Source organism: Anopheles moucheti, chromosome 3, assembly GCF_943734755.1.
Source record: "Anopheles moucheti chromosome 3, idAnoMoucSN_F20_07, whole genome shotgun sequence".
NCBI classification, from domain to species: Eukaryota; Metazoa; Arthropoda; class Insecta; order Diptera; family Culicidae; genus Anopheles; species Anopheles moucheti.
The window spans coordinates 51543760-51563410 of record NC_069141.1 but is presented as its reverse complement, the minus strand read 5'-3'; the positions used below and the strand labels follow the sequence as shown (position 1 = coordinate 51563410).

Below are 19651 nucleotides of genomic sequence, written 5' to 3'. Positions count from 1 at the left end.
TTGAACTATGCGGTATACGTAATATCAATAAACGGGGGTCCCCGGTTCGTCATTGTCGGTGCCTGAAAATGCTTCATTGTTTCTTTACGCTCGTGCATAAAAGTGGTACTGACGAGCAGATGGAGCTGGCGCCGGGAGGGAAAACCACAAATGCCGCAAACCACACCGAGAGCACCCGCCTCCCCGGTCGTGGTCTTCGGTAATTGTGGCTGTCTGATTGCACACTACAAACACTCGCGTAAGACACGTTAGGCACACGGAACCGGTAACCTGCAGCGCGTTGGGAAATAGCGAAATACTGAGTAAAGACCACCGCTGCATTGTCAAAGATCGCAACCTCGAATGCACACACTGCAGCCGGTACGGGTTGTATTAATATTATGTGCTTGGATATAGTCCATTACTTATTGAAGGCACTCACATGCTCAAGGAGGGCGATTATGTGCATAAGCTTGCGGTGCATATTTTGTTCTTGCTTTACAATACTGAATCTGTGACGCAAGAAAGAAGGCAGGTTCAATGAGATTTTTAAATTGTGCTGCTGCTATTCACGGGACCGAAATAGATACCGGGAAAAAAACTCTCTCACATCAAATATGCTTATTGTTCCACACAAGAGCAGTCATATTTTTGTCAGGCTTGTATGATTGCTGCTTTACGAATATTGGTAACGTATTACGCTTCTTTTTCTTCTTTATCGACACAACAAGAGGACCCGGTCAAGGACTAAGTCAGCCATTTTGGGACCTTAGGACCCTGTTGTGTGGCGCCGCTACGAAATATACCCCAGGACCGCAATGCTATCAGAACTTATTGATAAATTTGAATTACCTTGTGCAAAGATCTCGAACCAGAGTGGGAAATAATTAAACTATAAAGGATTACATAAATATTCAAAACAATCAATTTTTGTTATTAACCAACAAAAACTGATTAAGTGTGTATATTTATATCCACTCAACTATTACTTGGTCGCATTTCAACGATGAAATTAACATATTGGCCAATACAGAGTTTTACACTTTAGTTTTGACAGGCGACACACATTTTTTGACGCACCGCACTCGATTTCTCGTCGCCGGCGCACATTTTTAATTGCAAGCACCAGATTTTTAATCGGGAGCACTTAATTTCATCAGCCCGATTCTTGACAGCTTTTAGGCTGCATGTTTATAATCCCCCTTGTTAAAGATTGGTTTGAGTTTGAAGCACTTGTGTATATGCAATATTGTTTGTTTTTTTAGTTACTTGATAATTTTTTGTGCAAAATATATTTTTGATAAATTATGAGATGATTTATAAAACATGTATTGGGAAGCCATTCTGTCGGTTAGCACAATTTTGCAGCTAGATTCACCCAATCCAATTGACATAGGTTTATCTCCACGAATCCACTACTGCACATTTAAACAAATCTGTTGCATACATACAATATGAGGGATTGGGGCACAGTACTTCAAAATACGAAACTGTTGTTCGTAACACGAGGTGTGTTTTGTATAGAATCATTGGAGCTGCAATTTGAGTGGTCGTCGATTATTTTGAGTCTTCCACCAAGAAGCTAAACATTCACAACTCCAACACCTTTTTCACTGACTTGACTGACTTGAAGAAGATGACTTGACTTACGAGATTAACGATCAGCTAGAAGGAAAAAGGTTCTTTCCTTCATGATTTGCAATAAATTGGCATATCTTCACGCATTTTCACGAAGTTCTTTTTCTTAGCAGTAAGTTTGACGGAAATCTTCTGGAGTGAGCTAACCACATCTGATGGGAAAAAAAGTTATTAGACGAGATAAACATTTCACGGAAGAGCACAAACCCTCCCAATCGTCGTAGGATGTTGCCACTAAAACCTTCATGGTGCACTAAACCTTAAATAGAAGATCTTTTCTAATAATGTTGAGGTCATACCGGATTGAAATGGATTCAAATATCTTGCACTAATCGCTAACGCATATGATCGTAGTAGCCTATGCTTTCATTCTTGCCAGCGCAAGAGATTTCGATCCGATGTTGATGCATTTTTGAGAAGGTTCATTAAACGTAGAGTTTTAGCAAACTCTATCGCACGATCGCCATTTCATCATAGTAATATCGAATTTTCCAAAGTTTACTCCTACATTCAGAAGAAATACTAATTTGCGCTTCGTTACCAACGAGCAACGCAATCAAACATTAAGGTTGATTTACGGTTGCTTACAAGCTCCTTTATTATGTCATACCTTTTACGCACTACATAACTCGTCATTAGCATCATAACTAATTGACTTATGAGCGCTACATGCCACTTTAAGTGCCAGTCAACAAAATCATATTCATAAATAATGCCTTCTCCGAAACGTCAGCACGCCACCCCGACACATCTCTTACGACACAGATTCAGCAAATTCCCCGACAATCAGCGCCAGATAGGCAAAGACGGCAAAGACGGCGTACCTACATCACATCATATCGTGATGAAATGGTAAATCCCACATTTTATCGATAACATCTTGTCCCAGAACCCTTGTACCTGATCCTCTCGATGGCAGTAAATGAACGGGACGTAGAAGTCGGAATTGGGGAAGCTAAAGCAAAACCCGAACATGATAATCCCTGTCAAACCAGCGTCAGCCACTGGCGGGCACGTTAAAAAGCTACGGTTTTGGATTTTGCCGTTTCCTGTTGGTTCATGGTTTCCGGAATCTTTTCGTACCCCGTACTGCTGCTTCCGTTCCAGTTTGTCCTGCTTCTGGTGCATATTGCCATCAGCGTTTGTTGATTTATGCATCATCATGCTTTTCCCGAAAGAAATCGTTTCCTTTGGCGAAACCTTTTTTTTCTTCCTTTTCTCGTTTTTGAGAGTATGTATGCAAGTGCAATTTTCCCTTTTCCGTTTGTTTAGCCATTTGGCTTTAACAAAACAGCCATATTTAAAGCTTTAGTGAAACTATTAGGTGCAACACATTTATTAACTCTTATTAACTAATAGGATAAGAATGAGATATGATGTTCTTTTTCAAACATTTTTCGTAATAAATTCTTGAAACCAACAAAACGGCAAGAGTAATCAAATATTTATATCTTTCACATTTGGATGACTTTTTGGTCCAATCTCTTCGGTGGAAGCTTTTATCTACTTAGACAACGATAGAGAACTCCATTGTGTTTTCTATTTGGGTTTGACAAATTTCCCTTTAAATCCATTTTGTTGGGCAACTCGGATCGGATTAACAAATTTAATCTTTCATAGCATTAACCAACACATCATTTCCTTTGCGGCTCCACGAAGGAACGATCCATTTTTTAACATTTGTTTTTTTTAAATTTTTTTAAACAATTTGACTGATCGTCCAAATTACCTCAAGAAACGTTCATGTTTTGCAGATGCTTAGAACAGGCGTGTGCAAAAATTACCAGTATTCCTATTTCTATCATGCATTTTGATTATCTTTAAGGCTGTAATGTATTACCGTGTTAGCATACCTGTCGTACAAACGATACATTGCGCCAAACATTTGATTGCCTTATGCAATTCCCACCAACGTGTCTCGATGATTGATTATCGTGAATCGATCACGATAACATGAGCTATACCGAACCAGACGATTTTTTTCTGACAAGACGGCTAAAGTTTTGCTTGATTTAATTTGATTGTAATAAACGTATAATTTCGAAACACCTGGTGCACATTGTGGAATACATAATCAAACATAATATGAATTTGAAGTGTTGAGCTGACAGCGTTATTGACAATATGTTGATTTAATCATATTTTTATCAAGTAAGCTTTAAATTACAATCCAGTTAAATATCATAAAACAACGGCTTAAGAGTTTTCCTTTTCTGATGAGTTTTTAAATATTATGTACCTGTTTTTTGATATTCAATAACTTGTGAAAGTGTAAAATTGTGTTGTTATAAATATGTTTTAAAAACTGTTACCGATACCCTACTCATTTGTATGGTAACAAAAATTGATCCGTTTTCCGTTGTTGATAATAGTAATGTTAATCATTTTGTCGATTTATACAAGTTGTGCTTCACATTTAATCAATGTGGTCTACAACATTTAAAAAATGCCAGGTTTACCCTAAAAACCATAAATGAACGAAATCATACTGTAAGCCAGTTTTTTTTTGTATGCGTTTTGGCGTTTTCAGGCTTATGCGCTTACATACAAATCGCATACGTACACATAATCCCCATACAAATGACCAGCCAAGTTAAGCTTAGGAAAAAAGGATTATATTGTTTTTCTAATGAATGGTTCGGTCAGCTGTTCAACAAATGCCAAAACAAAGCATTTTGCTTGCTGGTCTGAACCAGTTTTTTTTTATAATTGTAATAATCAGACTTTTAATTTGTTTTAAATTAAATGAAATTAAAGTTAACTTTCTAAACCTTGATCGATATTTCCCTAATTGTGGTTCCGCAAGAATGATCCTTTATGTCATTCTGTATGTCAAAATGCTATGTGTTTAAAGAATACGTTCAGAACAGCCGCATACCTGGATTATTTGGTACATTCAGAATGAAAGCTTAAGCTTTCTAACTTATGGAATGATCTACCCCAAAATTAGACTAATATCCTAAACTGGACTAGGCAAATCTGGTTGGTTTTTTTTACAATTTTTAGGTAGAATAAAATATTCAGTAAAATCAATAAAAATTAAAGTAATGCTCAAGAACCATTCAAAACACAATAAATTATGCTGCAAAACTAATAATAAAGTTTTTAAAACTCAAGACATGAATGCAAATCTTGAAGTACCACCCAAAGTGACGGCCGAAGTATGAATATTTTCTACGGCGTAGTCCATTTTTGCCATTATGAAAGATAAAACTGATTGGGGCGGCCCGGTGGCATGATGATAGCGAAGCCGGTCTTCACACCAAAAGACCGGACCAAAATCCCATAAAGACCAATCAACTGACTATCCGGCTATGTGATATGTAATAAGTCGATACGGCCAGGCCGTTCTGTCTGCAATACGTAAAATGTTAATGTAATGCTAAATAACGTTCACAAAACACTTTCATAAGTTAGTAACTTATACATTTTTCAATCGGAAACACGATGAAAAGGTGTAATAAATGAAACGCTGATGAAACTCGTGTAAATAGTCTAATTTAAGTATAAATTATTTTTAAAAACTTATATTCCTTGAAACTCAATAGTTAAACAGGGCTTTCCCTACGTTACTACCACACGTACGTTACTTTCCACACTGGTATTTTTAAAACTCGGGTATTTTTGAGTTTTTGCTCAACAAATGGAATAACAACAGAAGTTTGAATTTGTTTTTTATAAAATTATGCTACTAAGTATTTTTTCGATGCAGTAATCATATCAAAGTCAATTTAATACATACTAAAAGTACTATTTCAATCGATTTCTTACTTAAACATCTTGTTTTGTTGCGCGATTGTCTGACGGGTACGGAGATCCTACGTTGTGATATATTTTTGTAGTAAATGATGTAATTCTATTTTTGGTTTGTGGTTTGTCCGGCGTGTTGTGTCTACTTCCGTTTATTCTGACGACTACAGGAAGACTGACTGACACACCAGTCCAAAGTGTAAAACTGGCATTGCCGCAAACCCTTTTTTCTTGCATGCAATTCAAACCCAACACATCTCAAACTAATTTTACTATGAACACACATTACAACCACTTCACGGTCTTGCTGCAGCGGACAAGAAATACAGTCTCAAGCGGCCATCAACATCAACAACATCCCTTTATCTCAATTTGAGCCTACCACGTCTCCTCTGTCCATGTGGACAACCTAAAAGAATTTTACTAGCTGAGTCGTCCGGTGTCATTCTCATAACGTGACCAGCCCAAAGGAGCCTGACGAGTCTAATCCACTTCACTGAGCATTATCCTCTCGAAGGCGGCCTGGAAAATTTCTTCAGTTTTAGATAGACTCCAGGTCTCAGAGGCATATGCGAGTTCGTAAGCTATGAATTTATTAACTAAATTAATCTTAAAAATATATTATCTGTTTGATTCAGTGAATTTCTTGCTACCGTACAACCATACCAAAACAAAGTGTTCAAGTGCCTATTCAAATTACAATAGCTAAAATCTCATATCCTTCATAGTAATCTCGTTTTTTCGTACCGTTTTATAACCCGCCACGTCGACCAAGTGTAACTAAAGGGAGAAAAGGGAAAAGAAACAACAAAACACCAGCATCATCATCACTTCATCAGCAAACAGAACTATGAAAATAGTGGATTGCGTGGAGAAGAAGTTTTGATTATGACTGTTTCGTTTCAGTGCTTCACTTCGGGTATTCTGCACACAGTGTTTTTAAGTCAGTGGTTTCAATTACACTCTGCATCCCTCCCACCACAACACATGCTCGCTTGAAGCGCATTCCAGTCCAACGGCTGCTGTTCAATTTCAAATCAGTGCCCTAATCTCGCTACCACAACCCATTACACGCCGCACGCGCCTCACGGGAGTGTTCGCCGCTGCATTCCTCTCGGTGCCGCAAAGAGTGAGCGTAAAGTGCGTCCGCATGGTGACAATAATCATACCCATCTACGTAGTGATCGTCGTGTTCGTAACACTGCTGGTAATACTGTAGGGGTAACGCGGCCAAGCGCGACCGGTGAAACCACCCAAATGATCGTCCATCCCACCGGTGCAACGGTGCTCGTACTCCGATGTTGTTGCGCACCGTGCTGCTACGGTACAGGTCGGCTGGGGTGCACCGGTGCCCGTGTTACACTGCTGCCGTGCGTTAGACAATCGATCCGATCGTGAGCACCGGCACCACGCGTAGGCCATAGCTTGCATTGTTGAAGGGCGCGGGGTTTGTTGTCGTTTTTGTTTTTCTCCCGCTGTTTCGGTTTCCTTTTTCGGTGTTGAGGCTTGAGGAGAAGGGGAAGGGAGGGAAGGGGCAGTATCCGGACCAGCTTTGACCGGGCACGGGAATTCGTGTTCGGCACGGAACGAATTGCAAAACCGTCGTTGCGGCAAAGGGGGCGAACACATTCACTGTCTAATCAGCGGGTCGCGCTAGTACTGGGAAACAGTACTAGCAGCGCCTAGCCAGGGACCGCAATAGCATCGACACGCAGATACCCCCGGGGCCAGAACGCACCGGTGCGCACAGCCAGCGGTACGTGGGCGCAACGCAGACCGGCGATCATGGCGAAGGTGTCGGCCAGCACGCACCAGGACCCGGCCATCCTCGACATGATGGAGATCAGCAAGAAGCGCCCGCCGAAGCTAAAGTCCGCCGACCGGACCGTGTCGGTCCGCATCGACAACTACTCACCCGGCAGTGGTGGTGGTGGTGCAGGTGGAGGAGGATCATCCGGTGGTGGTGGTGGTGGAAGTCGAGAGGGTAGCGGGAGTGCTACGGGTGGCAGCAGTCCAATCATGCTGGACAGCAGTCTGATCCTGCACCACAGTCCGGTCGAGCGGCTGTCCCCAATACCGATGGCGAAGCATTCACCCGATCCGAAGATATTCTTCCGTAGCGAAGCGTCGCCCACGTCGCTGAAGGTGGAAGATCCTTGGAGCATCGCCCGGAAGCAGTTCCGCCGGTCGGACACACTGCACGTCTACTCGCCCTCGATGCATCAGCTGCGCAAGGCCACCTCGTTTCATTCGCGCAGCAACAGCGGTGGCTCGAACCCGGACGAGATAGTGGCCGCTCCGATCATACGGCACAGCAGCGTCCGGCACACACATATCTATCCGCGCGAGTATCTGGTGAAGCAGGACAGCGGTGGGGGCGTCAGCAGCGGCGGCGGGGAGGACGAGGACGAGGAGCTGACGGTGGCGGCGGCCGCAGCAGCAGCAGCGGCGGCCAACTATCGGCAGCATTCGCCGAACGTGAGCGCCAATCGGCGGAACTGCCACATGCATCGTTCGTTCAACGACCAGCAGAAGCGTAACCAGCAGGCCTTCCTCCGGCGGGACTCGGTAAAGTTCCATTCGCTCGGCGAGGACATGCCGGCGGAGGTGGTGGATCGGAGTCCGCGCGCGGAGGCGAAAAAGTTCAGCTCCGCCAATGCGTCGCTCGAGAACGAAATCTATCGGTCGCGCAGCAACAGCCGCACGGACAAGAAGGGCGAATCGTTCTCGGAGTTTGTCAGCCGGCAGAACAGCAAGAAGTACAACCAGAAGAACAGCACCACCAGCCTCGACCAGGCGCTACCGTACGTGGGGGGCAGCGGGGGCGGCAGCTTCCGGAGGTCGCTGATCCAGCATTCGAACGCGCACCTGCTCAGCCCGAACCCCCCGTTTCTGGACGACTTTAAGCCGCAGAAATCGCCCATCTTCGACCAGAAGAAGTCGTACTCGCTGCGGTACAAGAACGGGCGCCAGGATGCGCGCGAAAACTTCAAGGCGAAAAAGTCGAAAAGCTTCATCGTCGATCTGGAACCACCGCCGCCGGCGATCATCAGCGCGACGGGCAGCCCGTACCGGAAGGACAGTATGGCGTTCACGCCGGAGGAGGCGGACAAGATTTACAAGGCGTCCCGCAAGCTGTCCTCCAACCTGATGCTGGACGACATCGGCCGGACGGAGATATCGCCCATCCCGATGGACATCATGGACATCAACTACGGCGTGATCATGAAAACGTACCAGATGAACCGGCAGAAGTCGCTCGGTGCGTCGCGCAAGGGTCGGCGAAAGTTTGCCGACAAGAAGCTGGCGGGCAGCAGCTTCGACGACGATACGGAGTCGTCGAAAAAGCGCAAACGCATCGTCTGCATCGTAATGACCGTCTTCCTCGTGCTGGCACTGTTCAGCGTGCTGGCGGTGCTGGTAACGCTCACCCACACCAGCTCCGGCAGTTCCGGCACGGCCACGCAAACCAAGACGCAGTACACGTTCGCGCGCGACACACCGATCCACGCCATCCCGACCTACATGGTGTCGAAGGACTCGCCGAAACACTACAACGGTGGCAATTGATGCGGCAACTTTAGCCGCTCCCGGCCGCTAAACGCACCGGTGTCGCGCTGGCAGGCGCGGGGCAGCGGGGCCGGTGGCGGCGGTGGCGGCGGCGGAGGCGGCGGAGCGGTTACGTCCGACGCCATCATCTGTCTGGTGGAGCAGCACAGTTAGTAGCGTCTCGGGCGACGTCGTCGCCGTCGGCGTAGTGTTGTAGCGGTTAGCCATAATGGCAGCAACAGTACCAGCGGGGACGTTACCGCCCATCGTGAGGTAGTAGTCGTCGGGAGGGTGGCAGATCGCAGCGTCCGTGGTGGCGGGGGCGGTGAACCGAGCGCGAACATAACAATATCCAACGAAGTGCCAAGGACGACCCCGGCGCAACAGCACCGTTACGCACGCGGGCGGCCAAATTTTTTTAGCAACAATCTCATCGGACGTCGCAGACGGGGAAGGGCGGGGGGGCCTGCGGTCACCGGAAAGCACTGATACGAAGCGTAGTAGACAATGCCGATACGGGCGGTGGCCGAGCCTAGGAACCGGTTTTTTTGGAAACCGACGGAGCCACGGAGCTTACCAGTAGAATGTGTAGGGGGATGCGAGGATGCGTGGGGAAGAGGGGCGAGTGTTTGTTACGGCGAAATGGGGTTTCCTCCCGGAACATCGACTGCAAAAGTGTGTGTGTGTGTGTGCGCCCCTGTGATCAGGTGTATCGACCGGATGCAACGGTGGCGACGCACCGAACACGCACACACGGAAGGAACAATCGCAATCTATTTATATATAAATATACGATACAATAAGTGGATCTAACTCTAGTGCAGTATTATCGGGAACGTCTAGAAACCGCAAAACAAAAAAACAAACCATTATTAACTCTAACTACCAGTAACGTAAACGTAAAACATAACTCTAAACCAAAAGACAAACATGATAAACTAAAAGCAAAGGCAAAGCGGCGCAATACGAAGCGACAGGCGCATTATTGGGTAAAACATTTTAAATAAGCAAACTAAAGCAGTTTAGCATACGTCAGTATAATCAGAGCAAAAAACAAAAAAATGGAAAGCGAAACCCCGCATACATACTAGCGTGAGCGCAGTAGTAGCGCAAAACATCTAACCGTAACGTAACACACACAAACAACACGTCAAACAATAAAGATGAGTAAAGTAAACAGACAAAATAATCGTTAAACGTTAAACAAAGCAAAGCAAAGCAAGAAAACCCAAACCAAATCACCAAACACCCCCCAACAAAATCTTAATCAAAAAGAAATGGCAGAGCAAACCGATTCACCGAAGCGAGGTAAACATAAAACATATACTAACAAAACTAAACGAGTAAACAAAGATAACCCATAAATTTAAACTCCGTGTATGCAAAAAAAAACAACAAAAAAAACGTAGCAAACTGATGATATTGTGAAACAAAACCGTGTAGAATGTGTTGGTTTTTTATATATTACAAGAAGATGTAGCACGGGTTGCATTGTGCATTTGCTGCACGGACTACACAGACTGTACTCCTTTCTGCGGCGTCAGAACGTCAGCGCAACTCTAAGCGCGATTGCGTGCGTCATTTAGAGTGTTGGCAAAAGCGGGACAACAAAAAAAGGAAGGGGAGAGATCAACCCATGAGCTAGTATACTGATTCGGGTGACATCGTTTGGTTACGTAGTGCCTATATTCCCGGTTGTGTATCTTCCTTTTTTTCTCTGCCTTATTGTTTGCAATAACCAAACAAAAAAACAAAACCGGCAAGGGGTCACCTGTCACCATAAAGCGCTGTACTGGAATGGTGTTAATTGCATGTTTCGAAAGTCTGCGCCGTAATGTAACGCAACAGCAACCTCAACCACTGTGCCGCGTTGCGTAAAAACACATGTTCATCGTCACACACCCGTCACAAACAGGACCCGTCATTTAACATGGCAGTTACCGCGCCAGTGGCCTTAAACCCCAACAAACATGGATAATGGAAAAGTGCATCCCGCGACCCGTCACCCGGTGTGTGCTCGTGCGATTTTGCTTTAGCCGAATTAGGTTTCATTGCGAATGAGTTTTGTATGGCGATCGGGAGATAAGTAACTGTATCGCCTATGGAGCGTGCCGGTACGAGAATAGAGTTTTACCACGATAAGCCAAACTTCAACATGGAGTTAGAAGGAGTTGATCGCTCAGGTAAGTTAGCAGTGGTGCAGTTATGGTTATTTGAAACAGTACCTTTTTTCTAGCTTATGATAGAATAAGTAGCGAACATTGAGAGTATTAAATGGAAATTATAATATTAACATAAATAACGCTTTATGTCACAACAATTTAATCCAATTTAATTTTATGTTATTAAGATACAAAATGAGGAATAAAATTTTCCTCATCTCTGTCAAGTGGATTGAAATGAAAAATGTAGTAAAATATGATATAATAGCACATATAACAAATTGGCATTTTTCCGATAATTTTTTGAATTTCGAGACACTGCACCGAAATGGAGGCGCCTGGTGCCTGGTACAAGTTGCGATCAAATTTTGCAAAGAAAATTGCAATAAGACAAATAGCAAATGAACGCAACAAGTAATATCATACTTAAACGCTCAATATAGATCTTACTCGTGTTATATTTTTGAGTTATGGTTGTTCCATGCGTTGTGTTTATTTAATTAATATCTTTTAACCGATGGGGTTCACACTGGGATTTACACATTGGGAATAAAGTAGTCGAGCCAAACATTCTTTTATATCATCCATGAGGATCTCATTTTCTTTCAATGTGGTGGTGAGGATCTGGCTGACGTTTCTCATGTCTAGGTCTCATATGACCCAATTAACATTTAAACGTCAGACGCTAACACATGCGTCTTTTAATTGGGATCGAACAATGGTTCTGAATTGACGTTCCATTTCACGCGTAAGAGCTGTCAATGCTGTCGCGTAAGCTTGCTAATGTCGGAAATATCCTTTCATAAGCAGGATTAGATGTTTGCAAATATCTATTACCTGTGCAAAATGGAAAATAAATTAAATTAAATTGTTGACGAAATCGCAGGGAACTCGAGCTCGTAACAACTTTTCGTTAAGATCCGTTGGATAAAAGCTTTTGATCTACGCTAAACAACCATTTTCAATAGCAAACAGCTTATCTCCAGTTGCTTGTGACAAGTTATGTATGAGATGCGCCTGCTTGAATTCTATTAGTGGACGTAATAAATAATTGTGATGTAAAAATGTGAATCTCCACCAAATGGGCTGAACCATTATTATTGGTTGAAATGAAGCCATCAATATGAAGACACTTGCTACTTTAATTGTATTTAATCATGATTGCAAGGAAACGCAATACATGCTAAAGCACCCTTACTTCCATTTAATGGAGACGCCTGGTGCTTCACGGCAAAGAGATAAATCTCGCTACTAAACATTATGGTGATACGAATCTGTGTTATGTCATGCTTTAAAGAGCTTCATCTTATTGCTGATACACGAGCTGATACATCACCATGAACGTTTGACATTGTGTCTCGGTTCTTACACATTTTAAGACATTTCCATTACGACGAACTGAAGGAAAGACTCACCGAACAAACTATTACAGACAATTACTTTCTGGCGTGGTTTATTGCTTCGTTGTGTTTGGATTGTTCAAATGTTCTCCTGTGGGTGATTGTGTGTGTGTGTGTTCGAAACATTCTCTATTTGTTGCACAACGAGTTGACCATGGGTTGAACATTCCGTTTACGAGCTGTTCTGTGCGAGCTAAGCACTCAAATATGTTCGTGTCCTTTGTTATCTACGTTTGATGTTGTGTGAAAATCATGCCATCGATGCTCAATTTCGATCCTTTGCTTTGCCCCTGACACAATATTGATCTCAGCGCAAATAAAAGCTTTTTTTTTGCCCATTTCCAGAAGCTTTGGTTTTATGCTTTATCACCATCCTGTTTCGCCTGTTTCGCCTGCTTGCAGTTCAGCTACGTTTGTGGTGTTTTTTTTTTTTGTTCTTTTATTGCCATCTGGAACGGCCGCTTCGCACCCTCTTGGCAGCAGATGAAGAACACTCCACCGGCGGTACAAAGTGCCGTACCTTTGGTGAACCGTTTACCTGCCGCCATTGCGATTTTTGCGCTCTACTTCCAACCAGTATCTTCAATTTCTTTCTAGCCAATTGAGTTCGTTAGTGCGCCATCGGCAGTTAATCTGGATATTGTCCTTCCAACACCCCGTCCTGCTCAAGGTCGCCCCGGGGCAGTAAATTCCGTCGACGAATTATAAAATAATCATGCTGCGGTACGAGCGCTCCCCGGCGAAAAATGCTAGGAAAACAGGACCAATGGCAGGCTGAACCACGCAATACAGAGGCGTTCTTGAAAAAGGACCTTTGTCTGTTTTTGGTCCTCATTTTGTTTTTTTTCGTTTTGGTTTCGGTTGCCATTTGGTTTTGGAAGGTTTTTTACTTTTTTTTTATTCGGTTTTGGGTTGTTTTGCTCACATCTACCCTGTAGCCTTCAGCTGCCCACACATTCCAAAGTGCTCTTCCCAACACTCCGCTATCTAATCCAAACGAAACCGAACGCAAACCAACAACAAAAGAAAAAAATGGACGACAAAATAAAACGAACGAAACACACGCCCGAAACGCACCGCACAAATATCGCACCATCGTCTGTCTTTGACATTTTACGAGCCGCCGAGTGCAGAGGAGGATAGACTTATGCGAAAGATTCTCCACAAACGCACCGCACCCGGTGTACCGTACCGTACCGTAGCCCATAAAACAAGCAATGGTAATTCCATGTAATTCCATTGTTTCATGTTTCTCTCGAAACGTTAAATTTCGATGCCATCCCGGGGCTGGACCGGAAAATGTTGGACACTGCCAGGGTCCCGGGGTGGACCTGGTTCGATCCGGTAGGGATGAAACCGAAACCGAAATGGTCCGCAACGGGGTTTGCCCCTCTGGGCGTGGGTATTTGCCGTTTTTTTATTTACTCTTGCTGTTTGCTTCTCCTGCCAGCGTGTATGTGCCTTCGTATATCCGTTCTGGTTACGCTTCTCGGAGCTCCGTAAACCAGCCGACAATGTTCGTTTGCTTCCGCTAGGGCCACTGCAAAATTAACCCTCCGAAACAATCTGATTTAATTCAAATTAAACTACCATCTTACTGCCGGACGACTTGAGTGACTTCAACAGCGTGAAAGAGACCTCGTTCATCTCGTAAATCAATTTTATTTCAACAAGCTTTTCTATGGGGCGTTCTGTTTGGTGTGTCCGTGTCCGTGGTCCCTTATGTCTAAATGTTGTCCCAACAGGTCCGAAGTGCCCCTCCAGGGGGTTTTACTTAATTTTCGAGACAGCTTCTCCGCTTCTCCGGCTGCAGTGAGTGGGAGTGCCGTTTTTGTTTGGTACTTTTGATTATATCTTTATGTCAGTTTAATGCTTTTCCACTGAACCATCTTTACGCAAATTGAAGTGAAGTGTGTGCGTTTAATCGAGGTTTTATGAGAAAATTAATTAAAATAATCATTATTCAAAAACCCTCCCCCTCCTCCATTAGGACAACGGGAAAGTAATCATTGGCATTTGTTTTCTCTTTTACTTACAGGTAAGATTGATTTGCACTTTCGCAGCGACCGACCGGACTCGATAACTACTGTGAACGATAAGTAGAAATGTGTATTGCGATGTTGCTGAATTAAATTACATACTTTAGCGAACAATAAGAGCTGCAACCGAAGGGTCTTTATCAATATCCTGAACAATTTGTTGAACGATTTATGCTAAGGAAAAAGGTTCTGCAACCAGAGGCGAGAACCAACCCTTAATCTCTGGTAGACATGCTGAACGTGTTGAAAATATGATAAAATGTTTCCTCATATTCTATCAAACATCATTCGGCTTCACGAATGAATTACGTGAATGAGCAAACTGCCATTTCTCAATGTTGATCAATATTAAACAGTTGACCATTGAACCATCAAGGAAAGCAATTTTTCGATGAAACCATGATGATGAACGGATGGAAAAGAATTGAAATGGCAAGCATACTTTTTAAAACTTAATCAACCTGGTCATTGCATCACTGTGGCCTCTAGCTGTATTATGTTAAGCAAGGTTAAATTAAGGTGTTACGACAAGCAACAGCGTTCTTTCGATTACTTAAAACACTTATTCATAAACATAATAAAACACACAAACAGGACTGATTTTAGCAAACTTTATTTGAAAAAAATCGATTGGTTACGATTCGGCTATTTAAGAGGAGCTAAAAAATCACGTCCTCCTTCGTCGTTGATCCTCTCAGTTCGGGCGTGCTCGGCTCGATCGGTTGCACTGCTCGATGTGGCGTCCTCTACTGCCAAACGATCAAAGCCAGCTGTCACATTTGAATCGACCGTTGAATAATATTGAACATAATCCGTCAGCACACTTTGTGATGAAATAACGTAGCGTTGATCAACTGGGTATAGCGATCTCGTTCGACAGGACTGAACTGTTTACATTAGTAACGTGGTCCTTATAAAGGCAGTCCCCTAGATACGCGGTTCCTCTTATACGCGGATTCGGAGATACGCGGTTTTTGGAGATTTGACAGCTGAGCTAGTTTATAGCACAAAATCTAAGCAAAAAGATGAAAATTGGTCGAAAATACCATTTTTTGTCACATAAAACATTTCTTTCTAACTTATTTTAATGTATTCTTTCTTAAAACCGCCTGATTCGGTGAAAAAAATATGTCGAGAGAAGGAAGTCGACTCTGTCACTTTGAAGTATAAACGAAATTGCACCAGGATTTGACTTACGCGGAAATTCGAGTTACGCGGATTTTTTCCGGGTTATAGCGGTCCGCTATAATAGCGTATCTCGGGGACTGCCTGTACTGTTAAACTATAAACTCAAACGAGTTGAGCAAGAAGCTTAAAGGATTTATTTGAAAAATTTTAAATGTTCGCTAATGTTCGCTTAAAACTATTGGAACAAATTGTATCGCGTATTAAAGAGTTATTTAATTCTGAAGTGTCCAGTTAACTATCAGAAATCGCGCTGATAGAACAGTTTTCTTCATAGGGCTGTACCATTCGTTCGTGTCTTTGGAAGGCAATGTATTAATGTCCAAGAATGCATCAGTTAGAACAGTGTTTTTGACCTATTTATGCCTTTGGAAATGGGCTTAAAACTTTTGCAACATTCACTCTTACCAAGGTGCATGATCGGTGAATAATGTTCCCTTAGTTTACTGTTTAATTAAGCGATAAATGGAAAGGGAAAATCAGCATGCCTCAAAATATCACAGTGCGCACATGTCAAGACTGCACGAAAGAACAAATTAACGAATGCTCATTTTCCCTTAATTCACCCTTAAATAACGCGGCCAATTCAGTGAGATTTAAGGGTAAATTACCGACAATTGTCTGGTTGGGCGTTTCGATACCAGTGTCGCACTTCCTATTTCTTGCAATGCACACGCAACATTTGACAGCGCACGCACTGCAGTCGCGCTTGTTTCATTTTCAATCTGAACGATGTTTAAGTTGTTGGTTTTGTTTGTTCAATTGCCTCTAACAGCGTGGAAGATCCGGCTAAGGAATTTATTTTCTTTTTTCGACAGTTAAATACAATACGAACAAAGCTCACGATTTCTAAAAATTGTTATTATTTTACCTATAAAAAATAATACAATTAAATCAATTTGTGTATGTATGTAACAGGGAGGGGACATTAACTGAGTTGTGAGCTATTATTTATTGTGATCTTTAATTCACGGCGGTTGGCTAATCACTCCCTCTCTCGTTTACGTGACGTCTCTTTATAGATCACATTCTTGACACAGGGTGACAATTATTTTTTACAAAACTTCATTACATGTACTTGTTGTATTTTTTTTGTAGAAATGTTTATAACTTTTTTATCTTTTTATGTTCATACTTCACATATTAATTTAGGATATATCATCCATGCTATGAGAAAATTATATTTTCGATCATCTTTCACGTGCTAAACAGGTCATTGATCTCGTTTACGTCACAGGCCACATATTTTCCCCCCGCAAAAATAAGCTCATCAATTATAATTTCAATAAGCCACTGAATCACTCCCACTTGCGCCAAACTGGTACGTACACGACCCCGGCACTCCATTGATTAGCGCAAAAGGATCAAATTAGCAAAAGAGTACCCAATCGATAAATTACTATCGTCGTTGTCCGCTTTTCCTTTTCAATGGTAAAGCAAACAAACCCAAGCATGAAAGGATAGCGACAAAGGCGGCAAACGGCAAAGATTGATATTCATACCATTCGGTACAACAAACAACTTACCGGTCCACAAATTCCGGGACTGAAGAAAGATTTTATCTTATGTCATCAATCGAACCACCATTGCACGCCCCATTCTCTTCGGGACGAGACGAAGCGTCGATTGGTTGGTCGGTTGGTTGGTTGGGAGTCGTTTGCAGAACTGATAAATACCAGAACACCAGTTCCATTCCCGGCATTCACCATGGTTTGCCTTTATCTGCTATCCCTTCATCCGTGAAATAAGAATAATGTGCTGCCGTGCTGTGCGTGTCCCGAAGGGTACAAATACGCACCGGGGAGCTATCGCGATTTGTCGTACACCGAGCTGATAATGGCACAATAGAATTGTTGTTTTCGACTGGGGATTTCTATGTGTGTGTGTGAGTGTTTTTTTGTTTGTTTTTTTTCGCTTTACGGTCCCTGTTATCAGCACCTTTTCTGCTCGGAACATGCGTCATCGTTTCGGTTTTCACGGAAGGACACATAGCTCAGCGAAAGTCGTTGTTCCTCTCTGATCCTTTGCATTTGATGGTAACCGGGCACTCATTCTTGCCATCTTGGTGTTTTTTCTTTCGATTCTTTTTCTTCTTTGCAGTGCGCCAAGAGAACGAACGGCTCATGCGAGAGTCGCTCGACCGGGCGAAGATGATTAAAAACTACACCGAGTACAACCGGATGATTGGTGGCGATGAAATTCCTTAACGATTTATCCTCGGTCCGATAGGCGATGCGCCCGCGTTACAGATCTGCTCGCTGCACCTCCTGCTAGCTGCCGACATCTGAGGCGGATCAGGCGAGATACACGTTGACATCATCGAATGGCGCACACCACACACCACATGCATGCTGATTCCACTGACAGACCGTACGGCCGGTGTGCACGACAGGATTCGGATGGATCGCTTTGAGCGAAACCGGTGGGAATTGATCCGGGCTGGACGTGGTGCCGCCGGAAGCCACTGAAACTAATGAAATTCAACAGGCCAACTTCACTCCCCATCTCTACGGACCAATTCTAGGTTAACTCGATGGACCAGCGTAACTTCACTCGCTACACGTTTATCGGCCTCCAGATGCACAAAACAGCAAAACACACACACACACACTTAGCTCAATGACAAAAGCTCCACGAAAGCTCATCCGCCGGGGTAGAACACGTTGTAAAATGCTAGAATGATGGAGCACTTACATTCAGGCGAGGTTCTAAGTTCAATTCCAACTTTCGCATATCATCGTGACTAATTTTATACATCCCATCACACTTTTCACACTTCAAATGCGTCTGTTAGGAAAGGGTAAAACAGGGCAAACAGGAGGTGGCGCGAGAGAGAAGAAAAAAACCACCCCCGATAGCGACCATAGTGTCGAATACAGATGCTGAAGGCGTGGATGCTCTGTTTACGCAACTCGTCTCGTCCACCGCACCTTGCACCGGAAGGTAGAAAGCGCCCGCTTTTTCCACGAATTTGGCTGACCGTAACAGAGACCCTAGCAGCACGAAGTAAGGCGAAGGAATTTAGCGATTCGTGTTGGCAATTTGAGCCACGATTACGCGACGCACCCCGGCGATGGGCCCGGGCGCATAAAACGTGGAAAAGGTTCAATTTCATCCATTTTCCCCGGGACAAAAGTCCCCGGCAGGGCGACTTGTGCACGCCACCCAAACCACGTAATGGTTCCCCGAAATTTGCGCGAGCAAACATAATCACTTTTCTGGTGGCACCCGGCGGCGGCGGCGGCTAGCGTAGAAGGTTGACGGTTAAGCGAAAGCAAAAAAAAAAAGGAGACCCTCTGAAAACCCTTCACCGTGCGAAGAAGAAGAAGAAGTAAAAAAGCACAATCAATTTAGTGTACAGCTCGAAGCAAAGCGAACGAACGTAGGAAGGAGCAAAAAGAAAAAGGTAAAATTCAGCATGATCACACACACACACACATACACGCACACACAGACAAACACACACAACGAGCTAGAATTCCGACGACAATGGTGACGGTGCTTCAGATTCTGGATTAGTTTAGCATTTCACGTGGAAACTGTGTAGCTTTTGGGCGCTTGTCCACTTTTTCATTGGATGATGTAGTGGAATTCTTGACAGTAGTTGACAAACATAGAGCAATTGTTCACTTTTGCAGTTATTGTATGGCTAGGTTTTTGGGTTTAAATTGAAGTTGCTCACCTGAACGGCACAATATTCTTTCGGCAATCATTCTGTTCTTCTTTTCTTTCTATTGAAACAACTTGTTTATTTTCTTTTTTTTTATTTGAGTTCTACAACATCAGAAAATCTAAAAACAAATTTTGTTTAAATGAGATTTGATACCGATTCCGTCGTGTAAAGTCCGACACCAACGCCACAAAAAATGCTGGAGCTGTCTGAATTCTTGTTAGTAAAATGTAAATAGAAGCTCCCTATTACTGATTTGTTTTTCTCTTTTTTTTACAT

The 19651-nt window shown here is 43.3% G+C and overlaps 2 protein-coding genes across 2 annotated transcripts in view; both read left to right on the top strand.

Annotated features, from left to right (window-relative positions):
- LOC128302253 (uncharacterized) overlaps positions 1–19651 on the top strand; it is a 63997-nt gene extending 44346 nt beyond the window's left edge. The window contains exon 6 of the mRNA XM_053039035.1: positions 17803–19651. Coding sequence (XP_052894995.1) covers positions 17803–17909 — 107 coding nt within the window. The 3' untranslated portion in view covers positions 17910–19651. The remainder of the gene's footprint in view (positions 1–17802) is intronic.
- On the top strand, positions 7153–8937 carry LOC128302254 (uncharacterized). Its single transcript, XM_053039036.1, has one exon. It carries the CDS (start codon positions 7153–7155, stop codon positions 8935–8937), a length of 1785 nt encoding a protein of 594 aa, XP_052894996.1.

What these genes read in the sequence shown, in the direction of transcription:
- LOC128302254 (XM_053039036.1), top strand. Translation starts at nt 7,153, where the DNA reads ATGGCGAAGGTGTCGGCCAGCACGCACCAGGACCCGGCCATCCTCGAC.